Genomic DNA, 16,010 nt, shown 5'->3' with positions numbered 1-16,010 from the left:
TTTTAAATGGACATGAAATATGAATTGAGTAAAAGCTACGATAATATCGTAATATAGTAGTGAAGAGCATTAACTACTATATACCCACAATCTCAAATTCGGGATTTCTCATATATTTGAATCCATGTGCTTCCGGCCCAGATATATCAAAATGTGTGGGGAGCCTCAATTCATTATTTGAGGTTTATATTGATATTATCCATTTCACGGTGTATTCTTAACAACCGGAATTCACAAAATATATTTCTTACTTGAGGTGTCGATTATAACAGAATCGAACTTTATTAAATTCATCATTTTCTTATGCCAAAGAAATATGTGGCGTACCACAATTTGCAATAATACCTCAAGAGTTGTCCATTTAATTTGTTGGAACTTCAGGTTCTCAACACTGTTAGATTTTGAACTTCAGGCCAAAATCACATATTCTCATGGTATGGACATTCAATCCCCTTAGATTTTGAACTTCGGGCCAAAATCACATATTCTCATGGTATGGACATTTTTACAATTTTCTGTACATATTTCTGGACTTCAAGCCCTTACATAATTGTCCATATTTTGAAGAACTTCTGGCATCTCATTTAATTGCTCATCCATGAGTTTAAGGAACTGCAGGTTCCCTTTTGAATAGTGATAGTTTACCCAAAATGGTAAATATTTATGCATACATCACTATTTATGTATACGGCACTATTCATGTGTACAGTACATTTGCCAGTACAGTTATCATCCATGTGTACGGCATTATGAACCAATATGGTACTGTTACATCATTAAGGAACCCCAGGTCCTTATTTACATGTCAAGGATCAAGGACCCTCAAGTCCAATCACATATTTACAAATATAGTACCGGAGAGACTGCCAGCTCTCATATTAACATCATCATCAAGGATCTTCAAGTCCTGATGTAATTGTGTGATGAGGATCAAGGAACTTCTGGTCCTGATCTGCATACTGTAAAAACTCATCATACAGCACAATTAATCCATAAAATAAATTACTGGTAAATAAATTACTAGTATGGACGATAAACCCGCACTATACTTTAAATAAATGTAAATGTGCGGTAAAGTAAATTCATAAATTATTGCTTGCTGTATGGACGTTAATTCCGCACCATACCTTAAATAAAATTAAATGTGCGGTAAAGTAAATTCATAAATTAAATTGCTTGCTGTATGGACGTTAATCCCGCATCATACCTTAAATAGAATTAAATGTGCGGGAAAGTAAATGTGCTTGTATGGGCACTAATTCTGCTCCATACATTTAAATAAAAGTAAAGGCGTGGACGATAAACCCGCATCACCCTTTTAAATAAATACTGTTGTATGGGTAATAAACCTACACCATACAGTAAATATAATATATTATATTACTTTAAGTAAAAGTAAATTTACGGTAAAGTAAAAGCAATTATTGGTGGGTTCTCATCAACACCACGATCAAATAGTATAGCAGATAATATTATTATCGTTTGTGGAAGGCATCATGCTTGTCTCTTAAATCAAATGCTTTCCACCTGTAATCTGCACACAGTTGGTTTGCTCGTATATCTCTCTTGCAGACCACAGCTCCTCCACTACTTTTCTTCCTTACATCAACATAAGGGTTAGTAGTATAGATAATAGTGCAACACAAAAATTATACCTGAGAGCTTCTCGTGCTGATAACGTGTTATAAATGTAGAGAGAAAATGGAGAGAATTGGAATAGAGAGGAGAGACTGATTTTCTCATTTAGGTTCTGAATGTATATTTACAAGTATGAAGGGGGGGAGTATTTATAGGCATTTTGGGGACTCCACTATTACAACAGATATAACAAACCCTTTTCTTAAGGGTGGAATTGTACTTAGTCTCGATCTTACCTGGTCTCAATCATCTAAAATTTTCCTTATATAGTTAAAATGCGTGTTGTATCTATTTCGACACTTCCATGGATATTCTTGTTACGTGTGTTGTATCTATTAGGGCATATTGTTGAATTTCACATATAGTTTTTGGCACCGACCTCTAAATGTCACCAACCCCTTTATACAAGGCAATGGACCAAATATGATGAAGCCGAAAAAGTATGGCCAAATTTCACTATCTTCATTATCTAATTTTTATAGTACCAGACGACCAGAGTCATCTGAATTTAGTTGGCCTGTAATCAATCACAAGTTACATCCACCTGTTTTCTGACGGACCTAGGAATTTTTTAGTGAATGTGCAATTTGGAAAGGCTAAAAACTCTTTATAGATTGAACATCTAAAGTTTTTTTTACCTAGATTGACCTTATGTCCCTTTATGCATTCATATCATAATGAAAAATTGTGTTATGTAACATTATCGACTAAGTATGAAAAATAGTTTTTCGGAATAATCATTTTCTCAAGATAATTTTTGGCAACTTTTATTCCTTATACATCAAATAAGAAAACTTGATTTTATGGAATTTTAGTATGAAATATATATTGACTTAATGAGCCATCATTTTTAGCCTAAATCGTATTTTGCACTAAAACCGATTTTTCAAATTTTGATTTAGTAGGAATTTGATTTTCTAGTATTTTTATTTGAATCCAAATGGGGAGTACTTCTTTATTTATATTTTAAACTTAAGTAAATTGAGTATATAAAAATAAATGAAAGTAAAAGGACAAAGAAAATTGAAAATAGAAATAAGGTAATCTGTACACTAGTTGAGCAAATGGGCAATTTGAAGCACCTATAATAATTTTTCTTGTGAAAAGAAGTGTAACTACACCTTCTTACTCCTTAATAGGTCCGTCACTGTCCCTTTACCTTCCATCACCACCACCACCACCACATAAAATGACAAAGCTTACTTTGCCTCACAAAGCCCATTACTTGTTTCAAAAATGGGTTCGTACCATTAGGCCCAAAACCACTAGGTCATGTCCAGATTTTGCTGTTGTTTGTCTTTTTTTCTCAAAATCCTATCCAATCACAAGCCACATGTTTCCTTCCAATCAGAAAATATACCAACGAAAAAAAAGAAAAAAAAAATTGTATTTTGGTTATATGCCGTAGAGTATAACAACCTCTCTGAATAAAAAACAAAAAAGTTGAAAAAAATTAAATACAAAAAAAGGGGAAAAAAAAAAAAAAAACAGGAAAACCAAGAGAGAGAAAGGTGAGAAATGCTTGCGAAGGAATCGGGTGGTTCGAACTTCGATCTTCCCGAGGAAGTGTTGCAAGTACTGCCGTCGGATCCTTTCGAGCAACTCGATGTGGCCCGCAAAATCACGTCCGTTGCGCTCTCGACACGTGTCTCTGCCCTGGAATCAGAGTCGTACGCTCTGCGCGCCAAGCTCGCTGAGAAGGACCAGCTCATCGCCGAGCTCCAGGCGCAGGTTGAGTCCCTCGACGCCTCGCTCTCCGAGACCGCCGATAAACTCGCCCTCGCCGAGCGGGAGAAGGTCCGACCCGGCCCATGAATGTCAACCCGGTTCAATTTTAATCAATTCGTTGACTGATTGACTTGGTTCTGGAATTGCAGGAGGGCTTGGTGAAAGAGAAGGCGTTGCTCTCCAACACTGTGAGGAAGCTGAACAGAGATGTCTCAAAGGTAACTGAAATATGAAATTCACGTTGGGGAAGCTGAAACGGTGTCGTTTTGGCTAAGCTTAGTTTGGTTGCTAATGTGCGCAGTTGGAGGTGTTCAGAAAGACGCTTATGCGATCACTTGAAGAAGAGGACGAAAATTCTGTGAGTAATTTTGTTTTGCGAGGCTGATTCTCTGAGACTTGGATTACACTTTTGTTGTTAATTAATTTGATAACTTGGATTGAATTTGTGGCCCACATTGGAACAGACCGGAGCTTCGGAGGCTGTTGCAAAGCCTAAGACACAAACCCAAGAGAACTTATCTTCTAAACCACAAGCTCAAGTTGGAGGTTTGCTAAGAAAATTTTATTTTATAATTTTCAATTTTCATAAGTAGATTAATTAATTTTTGTACTACCGCGTCGTGACATGTTATATTGTTAGACTATAAATCAAGACGGCTAATAGGCTGAACATTTCTCATTATAAGTAGCGTGCGCAGTAGAATTTTTTTGTTTGTTACTTGTTGAATGTGACCTCATCTTACTATCTTAGCCTTTAGCATATGGTTTTGATTTTTCTTTTCGGCCAACTGCTTATGCTCTATGTTTTGGTTTCTCACTTAAAAGCCAATGCAAAATAAAATCATAACGTGATAGTAGTTTCAGAAGGTGATGCCACATTTGCCACATTGCCACCTTCGAGGGCATCTTCAATCCGTAGCCATTACTCTGAAACAGGAAGCATATTTTCGGAGGATCGTGACACAGAAGGTATGATTCGAATACAAATCTTAGTCATAGAAAATGCTTCCATGTATGCCATATAGTGAGGAAGCTTCTATAGTCATAAGTGTGAATTGTTAAGCTAGAGAATGCATTATTAAACCTCCAACTTGGCATGCCAATTTTTAACATTGTTGTATTTGTTGCTTCTTATCATTGCAATGGCAGCTGAAAGACCTCGCATATCACCGGGCCTCCTGTTAGCATCCCAAACTAGCACACCTCGGTTCACTCCTCCTGGTTCTCCTCCAGTCTATTCTGCATCCACATCCCCAACAAGAACATCAAAACCTGTGTCCCCTAAGCGGCACTCCATGTCATTCGCCACCTCAAGAGGCATGTTTGATGACAGATCTTCTATGCCTTCAAGCCATCACAGCACTGAATATGGTTAGCTCGAGAAACCCTTTGTAGAAAATGTTTAGTCACATTTCACTTAGAAAGTAGAAACCGCCGTTATTGAGAACTGCTCTTCTGTTGTTCGATGTGTATTCTTCTAATGTTCTTAATTCTCTCTTGAATTGTTTTAGGAAGAACTCGGGTGGATGGGAAAGAATTTTTCCGCCAAGTCAGGTAAAGACACTTATTGAGTTTGGAATCTGGGTCTGATGGAAAGAACCATATATAGAAAATCCGATTATTGCCTGCATCCAAGTTAAAAATTAATTTCCCGGCTAGTTGAATAAGAAAGTTTGTTGTCTGGTTATTTTGTTTTCCCTCTTGTTGGCATCAGAAATCATTTGTCTTATGAGAAATTTGGTGAGTTCTAGCAAATCTTAAGGACTAAAATTCCCACTGTCCGATTTTTTTCTTTTCTTTTTCTCTTTGTTACCCTCAGGAGTCGTTTGTCTTACGAGCAGTTTGGTGCATTTCTTGCTAATGTTAAGGAGCTAAATGGCCACAAGCAAACAAAGGAGGTATGTGTTCCCTTCCCTCCTCCCTCCCTCTCTCCCTCGGTGTCGATGATTTGGTTTGCTATTTACATGTTATCTGTAAACTTGCAAAATTTCAGGAGACTCTGCAGAAGGCTGATGAGATTTTTGGCCCAGATAACAAGGATCTATATGCTATATTCGAAGGCTTAATCAGTCGCAATGTACACTAAACTCCCTTGACAATTTAAGCTGTGCACACGTCAGTTTCACCACTTACATCTGTTTTTGCTGTAAATTAAATGTGAATTAAATCTGTACTAAAACCATTATTTGAACTCCTGGTACTGTATGAGTAATAACTTTGCGAGAGCTGGAAAATGACTTTTTTCATCAGTCCTTGAACATAAAAACAAAACAAACAAAAAAAAGATTTTTTAGCTGAAGATGACTTACATTCTTCAGCATCAAACTCATTTTTTTATTTTTTTATTTATGGGATAGAGGAGATTCAAACTCGGTACCTCTTTTAGCGTTTCGGGACCTAACTTATTTAAAATGTTGAAATGTGAACCTTACACGTTCATACTACTTGCTTCAGTGTCCGTCCTCCATAATATAACTGCTGTTTCCCTGAAGATTGGCTTTTCACAAGCTCACAACGTCAAGGAAGGCTTTTGGCGTTCTACTTTAGCTAATTAACGTAGTGTATCTGTTGGAGTCCAGTCTACAATCGTTTATTAATATACAATTAGCAAACGTGATGAATTCATATAAATATAAAGATTCTAGTTTCTATTTGATTTTTTTATTTATCACAAAGTTTTATTATCATGGACAATCAAACAAGATTGTACCTAAGTAGCAGTATAATAAAGACCATTGTTTAACTGATGAGTGAGTAATTAAGTGGGTCTGGCATCAGTAAGATGTCGGAAATACTAAGGAATTCGTCCCGGATTTCAAGGGAATTCGAAGCAGGTCCTATCAGCTTGGTATCAAAGGTTCTATTGTTTCCTTCGTATAGAATCATGCCTCCTCCACGTGCTAGGACGAGAGGTCGCGTTCCGAGATGGGGGACAAATCCACCACCTCCATCTCCACCACCATCTCCAACCATCGGTAAAATGTCAGGTTCCATTTTATTGAAAGCAGCGACATAAGGCTTTTCAGCAATTTCAGGACTAAACAGTTCCAACTCAAATGGACTGCATCGAACTCAAATTCTGGCTCTTGTGATGAGCCATCAACAACATGTATCTGAGATTTCCAGAAAGATGAAGGTCATATTAATATACAACATTGTTACTACAAGGCATATAATAATGACGGTGATGATAAAGAATTAAATAAAACTTAAATAAAAAAATCAAATTAAATAACAAAATTTAAAATAGTAATTAGAGAATAAATATGGAGTTCTTTTGTTTTCCCTAGCCAGAGAGAGAAGCAGACTTAAGATTCCAAAATTTAGTCCTCCGAATTTTGTACCTATTGTAAAATAGGAAGGACGGACATGTTATAAAATCAAAGAATTGATGGAGAGAAAGAGAGTTGAGGAGAGAGAGAGAAACTTCTGCAATCTGAATTCATTCTTTCTATCTCATAATTACAAGAGGGGTGAACCCTTTTGTAGGAAAAATCTTCCAACATGTGGGCTCCACCATATTATTTATAACACTCCCCCTTGGAGACCACAAATGATACGGAATATGCCTCGTTAAAAACCTGGCCAGTAAAAACCCAGTGGGACAAAAAAAAACTGGTCGAAGGGAAAAAGAGTACATAACCATGTGGAACATAAAATTCTGTGTAGATTGACACGGGTGCAACACTGCCTCGTTAAAATCTTGCCAGGAAAAACCCAGTGGGATAAAAACCTGGACGAAGGAAAAAGAGTACAGTGTTTTGAATATCTGTATTGATAGCACGCTCCCCCTGATGCTTGGCAAAATATCTTTAAGTCATGTTGTTGATCACCTTTTTGACTATCGTAGTTGACACTGCTTCTGTGAGTCAATTTTGAGCGACACTGCCTCGTTAAAACCTTACCAGGAAAAACCCAGTGGGATAAAAACCTGGATGAAGGAAAAAGAGTACAGTGTATGGAGGTCTTTATTAAAACCATGCTCCCCCTTTGTGAATATCTCCCCCTGAAAAATTTAGGACTAGCTTTTGTCCAGTAAGCGACCATAAAAATTTTCATAGTATACCCTAAACCCTTGAGCGACACTGCCTCGTTAAAACCTTACCAGGAAAAATCCAATGGGATAAAAACCTGGATGAAGGAAAAAGAGTACAGTGTGGAGCTGAGCTCTATCTGGTCTAATATACTTCTGGAAAAACATTTAAGGACCAACGGATAAGACTCTCTTAGTATAAGCAAGAATCTCGTTGGTATAATGCTCGATCGAGACAAATATTTCATGAATTCTGCAGAAGCTTTAATGTGTTGCAATCACATTATAATCAATGTACTCACTGAGGTAATTTATGCATATTAATATTGAGTACAAACTTTGTGCTTCAAGCACATGTCCTTTAGGGACTTGCTTTATGCAATATCAATCCTCTCAACGGATTTTGTCTAAAAGGGATTAAACTTTATGACACATTATATAGCTTTAACCCAGCTATTTATACATCTTTAGGAAATCGCTTCTGGCGATATGCTCCGTGTATTTAATAACCCTTAAAGATAATATGTTGGTCTCCGTAATTGTGTAATAAGGGGGGGAGGGGGGGCACAATTGAATCTGTAAATATGGAGAAAACCCAACATTCCTTATTTCTGCCAGAAACAGTGTGTCGTACAAAGTAGGTATATTCCCTTTTATTCCAAACACCCAAGTATAAATTCAGTATTAACAAATTTTGGGGTTCGTATTGTGGGTTTGTTCTTTCACGTTCATTCTCATTTATAATGGAATTACCTCGTTCCATTTTGGCCAATGATATTGTCGACATTTAATAATTGAACGTGGTTCCAATCAACACAACCCATTGATGATTTGAGTAGCTACTCCAAAATCAAAAATTGTCATTCATCAATTCATGATCAAAAATTGTCATTCATCAATTCATGATCCCACCATTCTCATTTGCATGCGCATGCATCAATTATAAGCATTTATTTGCCTTTGGGTACTCAAGCCACTTCATGGGGCTTTTATTATGTGAGAATGTGGATTATAACATCCATTGGAGCGTTATTTAGCAGTAGGGCGTGGATAATCTCCATTTAGGAAGTTGAAACATGTAGAACCCATATATCTGTCATGCTGCAGGCATGCTACAGATTAATACATACATGTCAATTAATTTATGGGACTTTAACCCATATTATGGGATTTTAACCCATATAATTTGCTACGCATTAGGCGTGTACAATATCAATATTGACATGTTAAAGGATTGTCCTTTTGGGACTTCAATCCACATCATTCGCTACGCAACAGGCGTGCATCATATTGATCACTGCTATACCCATATTCTGTTCTTATGGGACTTTAATCTGTGCAGTGTATTATCAATGTATCCAACTTACAATCTGTAAAATTTGCATTAATAATTCATGGATACATACAAGCCATTCTTTTGGAACAGACTTATCTCCCTATTTGGTTACCTTTCAAGATAAAATATCAAATAAGTATATAAGCATATAATAACACAAATACTGCTTACATCCTTAGGTGGGAGAAACTTTTCTCAAGTATCATTCAAGGTCGTATCGGCCCAGTAAATATAATGTAGCGCTTGATGATCTAGTTATATCCTGCAAGAGCAAAATCACAACTCTTTTCTCTGTCAAAAACAAATAACCCACAGAGTTACAAAAAGAGAAAAAAAATGCAAAAAATTGTGATATGGATTGCAAGAGAAGGTAAGCAATCAGGGAAGGAAGCTGGTGGGAGCAGACAACAAGCTCAGCAATCAAGGAAGGAAGCTGGTGGGAGCAAACAACCAGCTCTCATTTCTTCTAGTCTAGAAGAACTTCCGGAGATTAGAGCATAAGGTTGCCTTCACAGTTCCCTGATGTAGCGGAAACGTGATCAGGGATAGTCTTGCTTCCTGAATGGATGATCAGAGATAGTCTTGCTTCTCGGGCATATTAAGTGCTCACTGATAAGAAAAACAAGTAGATATCGCATCCCTAGGTATGGAGAAAACTGGATGTCTTCTGCAAAGAAAATTTCGTTAGTAACACATTTATACACAAATACAATGAATAGGTAGAACCGGTGAATTTCAAATTAACCATAGGAAAATTGCGAGATTCTCGGGATACTTTTGAAAAAGTAGCTCCGTGAAATCCGTAAAGCAATATCGGCTTTTGACGAAAATAATACTTTGAAAACGCCGAAAGTGCCGACAATCATTAATGAAGGCCACGTGAAGTTTTGGAATCTGGGAAAGAAAAAGAGAATATGGGGATCCGAAAAGATATTGGGATCCTGAAAAAAACTGTAGTCATATTTCCTCCTATAGATATTGCATTTGCAAATCTTGATTGGAGCAACTGCGTTGCAATTTAACTTCCTTCATTTTCTGAAACTTTAGTTTTCTCAAGACTTTCTTCGAAAACTTTCTTAAAAATGGCTTCCTCTTCTTCCTGCCCAGATTATTTCAATTTAAATGATACTCCCACAACAACCAGTGACGCCCAAGTTTGGCCTCCATCCTTTGTATCCAAAAATCGTCATCTCACAGTTAATGATTCTGTGATGATGAATGATGCTACTGCTGTCATAGTAGCTAGGAATTTCATTACTCCAATGGATGAAATGCTGTTAACAGGGAGATCAGAGGAAGAGGCTATTGATGACTCAATGGCTTTTAGTATTCAGAGTGCTGCTTCTGTTTCTAACATGGCTGATCGTTTGCGTGCTAGAGCAAACGAGGTTCAGATTTTAACAACTGAAAATTCGTCTCTCCAAAGAATGCTTCATGAGTCTCAACAGGAGGTTGAGAAACTTAAAGGAGAGAATAATGCCTTGTTGAAACTGGTGAGTTCGTACTCTGTTGATACACTGAGAAGGCTAGATATGCTGCAGGTCTCCAATGAAAGAATTTTGGGAGACCATGAGAGGCTCATGGCTAAGCTTAAGAGGCGTCGTCCTCTTCCTTCAGAGGCTTCCAGAACATAATGTATTTTTATAGATTTTACAGGGGCTGCACCTTCATTGCAGAAAAAAAAAAAAATCTATCTGTTGTATGTTCCTGTTATAATAATTGCGCACATTCTTAAACTTGCACCTGTGGTTTTTACGTCTTTTCAAAATGACGGTTTGGAACCTTGTGCCTTATAGGTTCAAATAACCACATCGACTCTCCCAAATTTCATATTTCAACGTCTGGAACTTTTGGCCTGGGCTAAACACAAACTCAGAATTTATTCGCCCTTTTTCAAATGAACATGAAATATGAATTGAGTAAAAGCTACGATAATATCGCAATATAGTAGTGAAGAGCATTAACTACTATATACCCACAATCTCAAATTCGGGATTTCTCATATATTTGAATCCATGTGCTTCCGGCCCAGATATATCAAAATCTGTGGGGAGCCTCAATTCATCATTTGAGATTTATATTGATATTATCCATTTCACGGTGTATTCTTAACAACCGGAATTCACAAAATATATTTCTTACTTGAGGTGTCGATTATAACAGAATCGAACTTTATTAAATTCATCATTTTCTTATGCCAAAGAAATATGTGGCGTACCACTATTTGCAATAATACCAAGAGTTGTCCATTTAATTGTTGGAACTTCAGGTTCTCAACACTGTTAGATTTTGAACCTCAAGCCAAAATCACATATTCTTATGGTATGGACATTTTTACAATTTTCTGTACATATTTCTGGACTTCAAGTCCTTACATAATTGTCCATATCTTGAGGAACTTCTGGCATCTCATTTAATTGCTCATTCATGAGTTTAAGGAACTGCAGGTTCCCTTTTTGAATATAGTGACGGTTTACCCAAAATGGTTAATATTTATGTATACGTCACTATTCATATATCCGGTACTATTCATGTGTACAGTACATTTGCCAGTACAGTTATCATCCATGTGTACGGCATTATGAACCAATACGGTACTGTTACATCATTAAGGAACTCCAGGTCCTTATTTACATGTCAAGGATCAAGGACCCTCAAGTCCAATCATATGTTTACAAATATAGTACCGGAGAGACTGCCAGCTCTCATTTTAACATCATTATCAAGGATCTTCAAGTCCTGATGTAATTGTATGATGAGGATCAAGGAACTTCTGGTCCTGATCTGCATACTGTAAAAACTCATCATACAGCACATTTAATCCATAAAATAAATTGCTGGTAAATAAATTACTGGTATGGACGATAAACCCGCACCACACTTTAAATAAAAGTAAATGTGCGGTAAAATAAATCCATAAAGTATGAGGGTTAATTCCTCATCATACTTTAAGTAAAAGTAAATGTGCGGTAAAGTAAATTCATAAAGTATGAGGGTTAATTCCACATCATACTTTAAGTAAAAGTAAATTTGCGATAAAGTAAACGTGCTTGTATGGGCACTAATTCTGCTCCATACATTTAAATAAAAGTAAAGGCGTGGACGATAAACCCGCACCACCCTTTTAAATAAATACTGTTGTATGGGTAATAAACCTACACCATACAGTAAATAATGTACAGTAAAGTAATTTCTTAAAGTATGAGGGTCAATTCCACATCATACTTTAAGTAGGAATAAGTTTGCGATAAAGTAAAGGCAATTATTAGTGGGTTCTTATCAACACCACTATCAAATAGTATAATATTATTATACGGATATATTAGTGGAAAACTAGATATATCACGTTGGTTTTTCTTCTTTCCACCTGCAATCTGGTCATGAGTATTAAATTCTGTAGGTATTTTAATAATATACTTAAATAAAGGAGATAGAGTGAGGCAGGATACTTATCTCTTTATTTCGGTGGGTGTTCACATGCCTGGCAATAATCATTTGTTTCCTTTACTTTGCTTTTCACTAGGATTAACTTGCTGTATCCCACTTTTCCTCCTGCACACCTTTAATCAATATAATTATATAATTAAAATAATATCACACCTTCATAAAATAATATCATTATAGACTTGCACTATGGCCGCCATCATCATCAGTCGTTGGTCATCATCCATCCCAACTTGTCAAGCCCAAGCGCCCATCCAATCAATTACGCCGCGCCAAGTGTCCCCGCTCTCCCTGCCTCCCTCCCTCCCTTTGCTTTCATTTTCTGCTTTTCCCCAGCTTCAGCATCAACAGCCAGCTGAAGTTGAACTTCCATGTGAAGCTCGTGGAGGAGGAGCCGAGGTCCTTTTTCAGCTTGGCAATTTGATACAGATCTCAGCCCGAGAAAGTCATCCATAAAGCTCATGATCCAGGAGGAGCTTACGAAATTAGCTGATGAGGCAGATGAAGAAGACGAAGAAGGGGGGGGGGGGCCCAGAGAAAAATGAAACCGAGTCTGCCAGTCAAGAGGTGGAAGCCTGACCAATAAGAAGGGTTATGACTGCATGAACATAGTATAGCCCCTTTGTCTATGCCTTTTGTTTTCCGAAAGTTCAAAGGGTAAACAAAGCTCTGCCAGAGGAACTGGTCTTTCGGTTCATATCAACACCGAAAGTTCAAATGGTGAGAAAGAAGAGCTCTTTGTGAAAGAAACAGAGGAAGAAGCAGGGGAGCTGAGGCTGGAGAGAGATAAGATATCTAGGTTTCATCAGAGAATTCAGCTTGTATATTTGAGAGCGAATTCGTGCTGATAACGTGTTATAAAATCAAAGAATTGATGGAGAGAAAGAGAGTTGAGGAGAGAAAGAGAGAAACTTCTGCAATCTGAATTCATTCTTTCTATCTCATAATTACAAGAGGGGTGAACCCTTTTGTAGGAAAAATCTTCCAACATGTGGGCTCCACCATATTATTTATAACAGGACAGAATATATAATACACGAAATTGACAAAAATGACAAGAAAAAACACCATATATGTTAGTTGAAAGACAATACTTATTGTGTTTCCACGGGCTCAGACATTAAGATAGGGTAAAGACAGTAAGATTATTAAATTAATCAACTTGCTTTCATCCCTGAGCATAAAAAGAATTTGTAACTAAGTTTTCAATAACTTGGGAGATGATGGTCACAGCTTATACCAGGCAGAACACCTCTCAGTGTGCCGTAGAAACTCATGTCCCAAACCAAAACCCCGGTGTGCTTCTTCAAGTAAACCTGGCAGATCTGCTACTACCATTGTAGAATCATAGTCAAAAGAAACCACACCCAGATTAGGAAGTAAAGTTGTGAAGGGATAATTTGCTATTGTTGACTGAGCAGCACTTATCACACTCAAAAGTGTGCTTTTCCCTGCATTTGGGGCGCCCACTATTCCAATATCTGCAACTAGCTTTAGCTCCAGCTCCAACCACCTGATCAATAATACCATCATTTCATTCATACTGTTCAAGTAGTGAAAATGATTACACAAAGATAGCATGTATCTCTAATTTTGACATGGCTGGGAGCAAGGAGAGGCCAATTATTGTAAGATATCAGACAACCTCTACCAATTCTAACAATTAATTTAACTAAGCCAACCCCAACTGTTTGATACCAGCTAATGATTGCCTATTTTTCAAACTCGAAACCTGCAAGTAGAACAAAGAGAAACACTACATGTCTACAAGAGAACCTCCTTTACACTAACATGAGTAAAGATATCCTGGAAATGCACCTAACTTCTACTTACACCAATATTTGGGTCACACTACCAGTTTTTTTAAATGCTTGGTGCATATCAACATTTACTGCCAGAATAATGTCTCAAATAATCCACAAGTTTTTCACCATTGTTCTACTTTTGAACGACTACATGCTAACAGAACAATTCCAACTATCAAAAATCACAATGTAAGAGCCAAACAACATTAATGATAACAACAAGCATAAACTTAAAGCAATGCAATTCGGTTGATTAGAGAACCAAAAGAGCTGAACTCACATTTCAGGACCCTCTGCACCATTCTCAGCAATCCTTGGCACCTTATTCGTCCCCGACTTAAACGATGCGTTCCCTCTCACGCCTCTTCCTCCCGGCAACAACAATGGACGCTGCCCGGGATGCAATAACTCCAGAAGCACCTCCTCCTTCACGGCCTCTAGAACAACAGTCCCAGGAGCTACTTTAATCACGACGTCCTCTCCCTTAGCCCCATTCTGGGACTGCCCTCTTCCATGATCACCTCTCCCTGCCCGAAAATGAACGCTGTTTCGAAATGGCAGAAGTGAATTCATCGAACCATCTACTTCCATATACACATTACCTCCTCGCCCACCGTTACCGCCTGACGGACCGCCCAAAGGCACGAACTTTTCACGCCGCATTGCGACGACGCCGTTCCCTCCGTCCCCTGCCTTCGCGAAGATTTTTGCGCGGTCGAAACACCGCATTACTGCTGGTACTCCCTTCTCCTTCACTTCCCCTTCCTCCAATTTGACCTCATTATCTGATAAATTCACAGCTTCGCCCTCCTTAAACCCTAGCAATTCACCGTCGTCGTTTTGATAAACACTTTCCAATTTGTCATCACTAAACCCCTCAATATCGCTATCATCATCTTCCTCGTCCAGTTCAGAATCATAAGTTCCCTCAAAGACCTCAAATTGACCATAATTCAACCCCAAATGACCATCTAAGCCCTTTTCTTCTTCTTCTTCTTCTTCCTCCTCCTCCTCTTCACTGCTTAAATTATCAATCTCCTTCTCAACTTTAAGCGCGATTTGATTCGGAGAGCTTCACTTCGGATGAGAACTCCAACGACCACGAATCCAAAGAAGGGAGGGAGAAGTCCTCTCTGGGAGGCAAGCCAGTGTAGGTGGTGGCTTCGACTCCGATGGATGACAACTGTTTGGCGCCAGTTCGAGCCTTCAGCTTATGGCTAGGGTTAGGGTTAGGGCTCCGTACTGTCTGCTTCTTCACCGGAGGTATGCGAGTTCGTGGGACCCTGGGGCGAGCCATAGCGTACGGACAGAAGCTTATGGATATGGTCGCCATTTTCAGGCGCGGCAAAATGAAACTCCAAGTTTTCTTGAGAACACGTGGTCGGGCACGTGGGATGGGATTGGCAAATTTGGCAAAGAGTGAAGGGTTCTTGTCCGGGGCCAGCTTCGGTGGTGAGAGATGTGGACTTGAGTGTAGTCGATTATTTCTTTCGTAACAAAATGGTTTTATGTTTAATCTTAAACCTCGTTATAGTTGTTAATATATTTCAATAATATTTTGACTTCAGATTTCTCTCTTAAATGTGAGTTTTTTCTTTTTGATGGAATCTTAAATTTAAGTTAATAAACTTGAACTAACACACACCAGGTTTCATTAAAATTAAAGGATAATCGTATTTTCACTGGCGCATCCGTCTTGATTTATAATAAACTTTTTTTTTAAAGTAAAAAAAGAAACTTAAAAACATTAAAACTACTATTGGTGCTTTGCCCTCTCGTACTTAGTTAATTTTACATTTTGATTTAAATATTATGGTGTACTCAGTTAATTTTAGGGTTTGTTTAGCATCACTCAAAACTTATGATGCACCAACTTCATCATTGCATTTAAATGATCTATATGTATAAAAATAAATCGATAGTATGATTAGGAAACAAATAAAAATCTCCTCGTTTGATTTGTGTTGTAATTTCTTCTGTCTTAAATTAAAATGGCTTTCATTACCAATGCTTGTACAAGATGATG

General features: G+C 37.7%; 1 protein-coding gene and 1 pseudogene across 2 annotated transcripts; one reads left to right on the top strand and one right to left on the bottom strand.

Moving 5' to 3' along the window:
* Positions 2,916–5,615, top strand: LOC18790963 (uncharacterized protein At4g15545). Of its 2 annotated transcripts, none has more exons than XM_007222301.2 (9): positions 2,916–3,435; positions 3,516–3,584; positions 3,668–3,724; positions 3,831–3,912; positions 4,225–4,335; positions 4,516–4,737; positions 4,878–4,920; positions 5,186–5,264; positions 5,360–5,615. In XM_007222301.2, the coding sequence occupies exons 1-9, from the start codon at positions 3,157–3,159 to the stop codon at positions 5,450–5,452; spliced, it is 1,035 nt and encodes a 344-aa protein (XP_007222363.1). In that variant the 5' UTR covers positions 2,916–3,156; the 3' UTR covers positions 5,453–5,615. The 2 variants fall into 2 exon arrangements, with proteins under 2 accessions (XP_007222363.1, XP_007222362.1); XM_007222300.2 differs by having other exon boundaries at positions 2,919–3,435; positions 4,231–4,335.
* On the bottom strand, positions 12,915–15,466 carry LOC18792690 (annotated as a pseudogene).

The sequence above is a fragment of the Prunus persica genome, chromosome G1, assembly GCF_000346465.2.
Source record: "Prunus persica cultivar Lovell chromosome G1, Prunus_persica_NCBIv2, whole genome shotgun sequence".
NCBI classification, from domain to species: Eukaryota; Viridiplantae; Streptophyta; class Magnoliopsida; order Rosales; family Rosaceae; genus Prunus; species Prunus persica.
Note: the sequence above shows the minus strand (reverse complement) of the source record. Positions and strands in the feature narration are given on the sequence as shown.

Bases quoted from the DNA above. Each gene is read 5' to 3' on its own strand.
- LOC18790963 (XM_007222301.2), top strand. From the start codon at position 3,157: ATGCTTGCGAAGGAATCGGGTGGTTCGAACTTCGATCTTCCCGAGGAA. The intron at 4,738-4,877 runs GTTAGCTCGAGA...GAATTGTTTTAG, and splicing joins CCATCACAGCACTGAATATG to GAAGAACTCGGGTGGATGGG. The intron at 4,921-5,185 runs GTAAAGACACTT...TGTTACCCTCAG, and splicing joins GAATTTTTCCGCCAAGTCAG to GAGTCGTTTGTCTTACGAGC.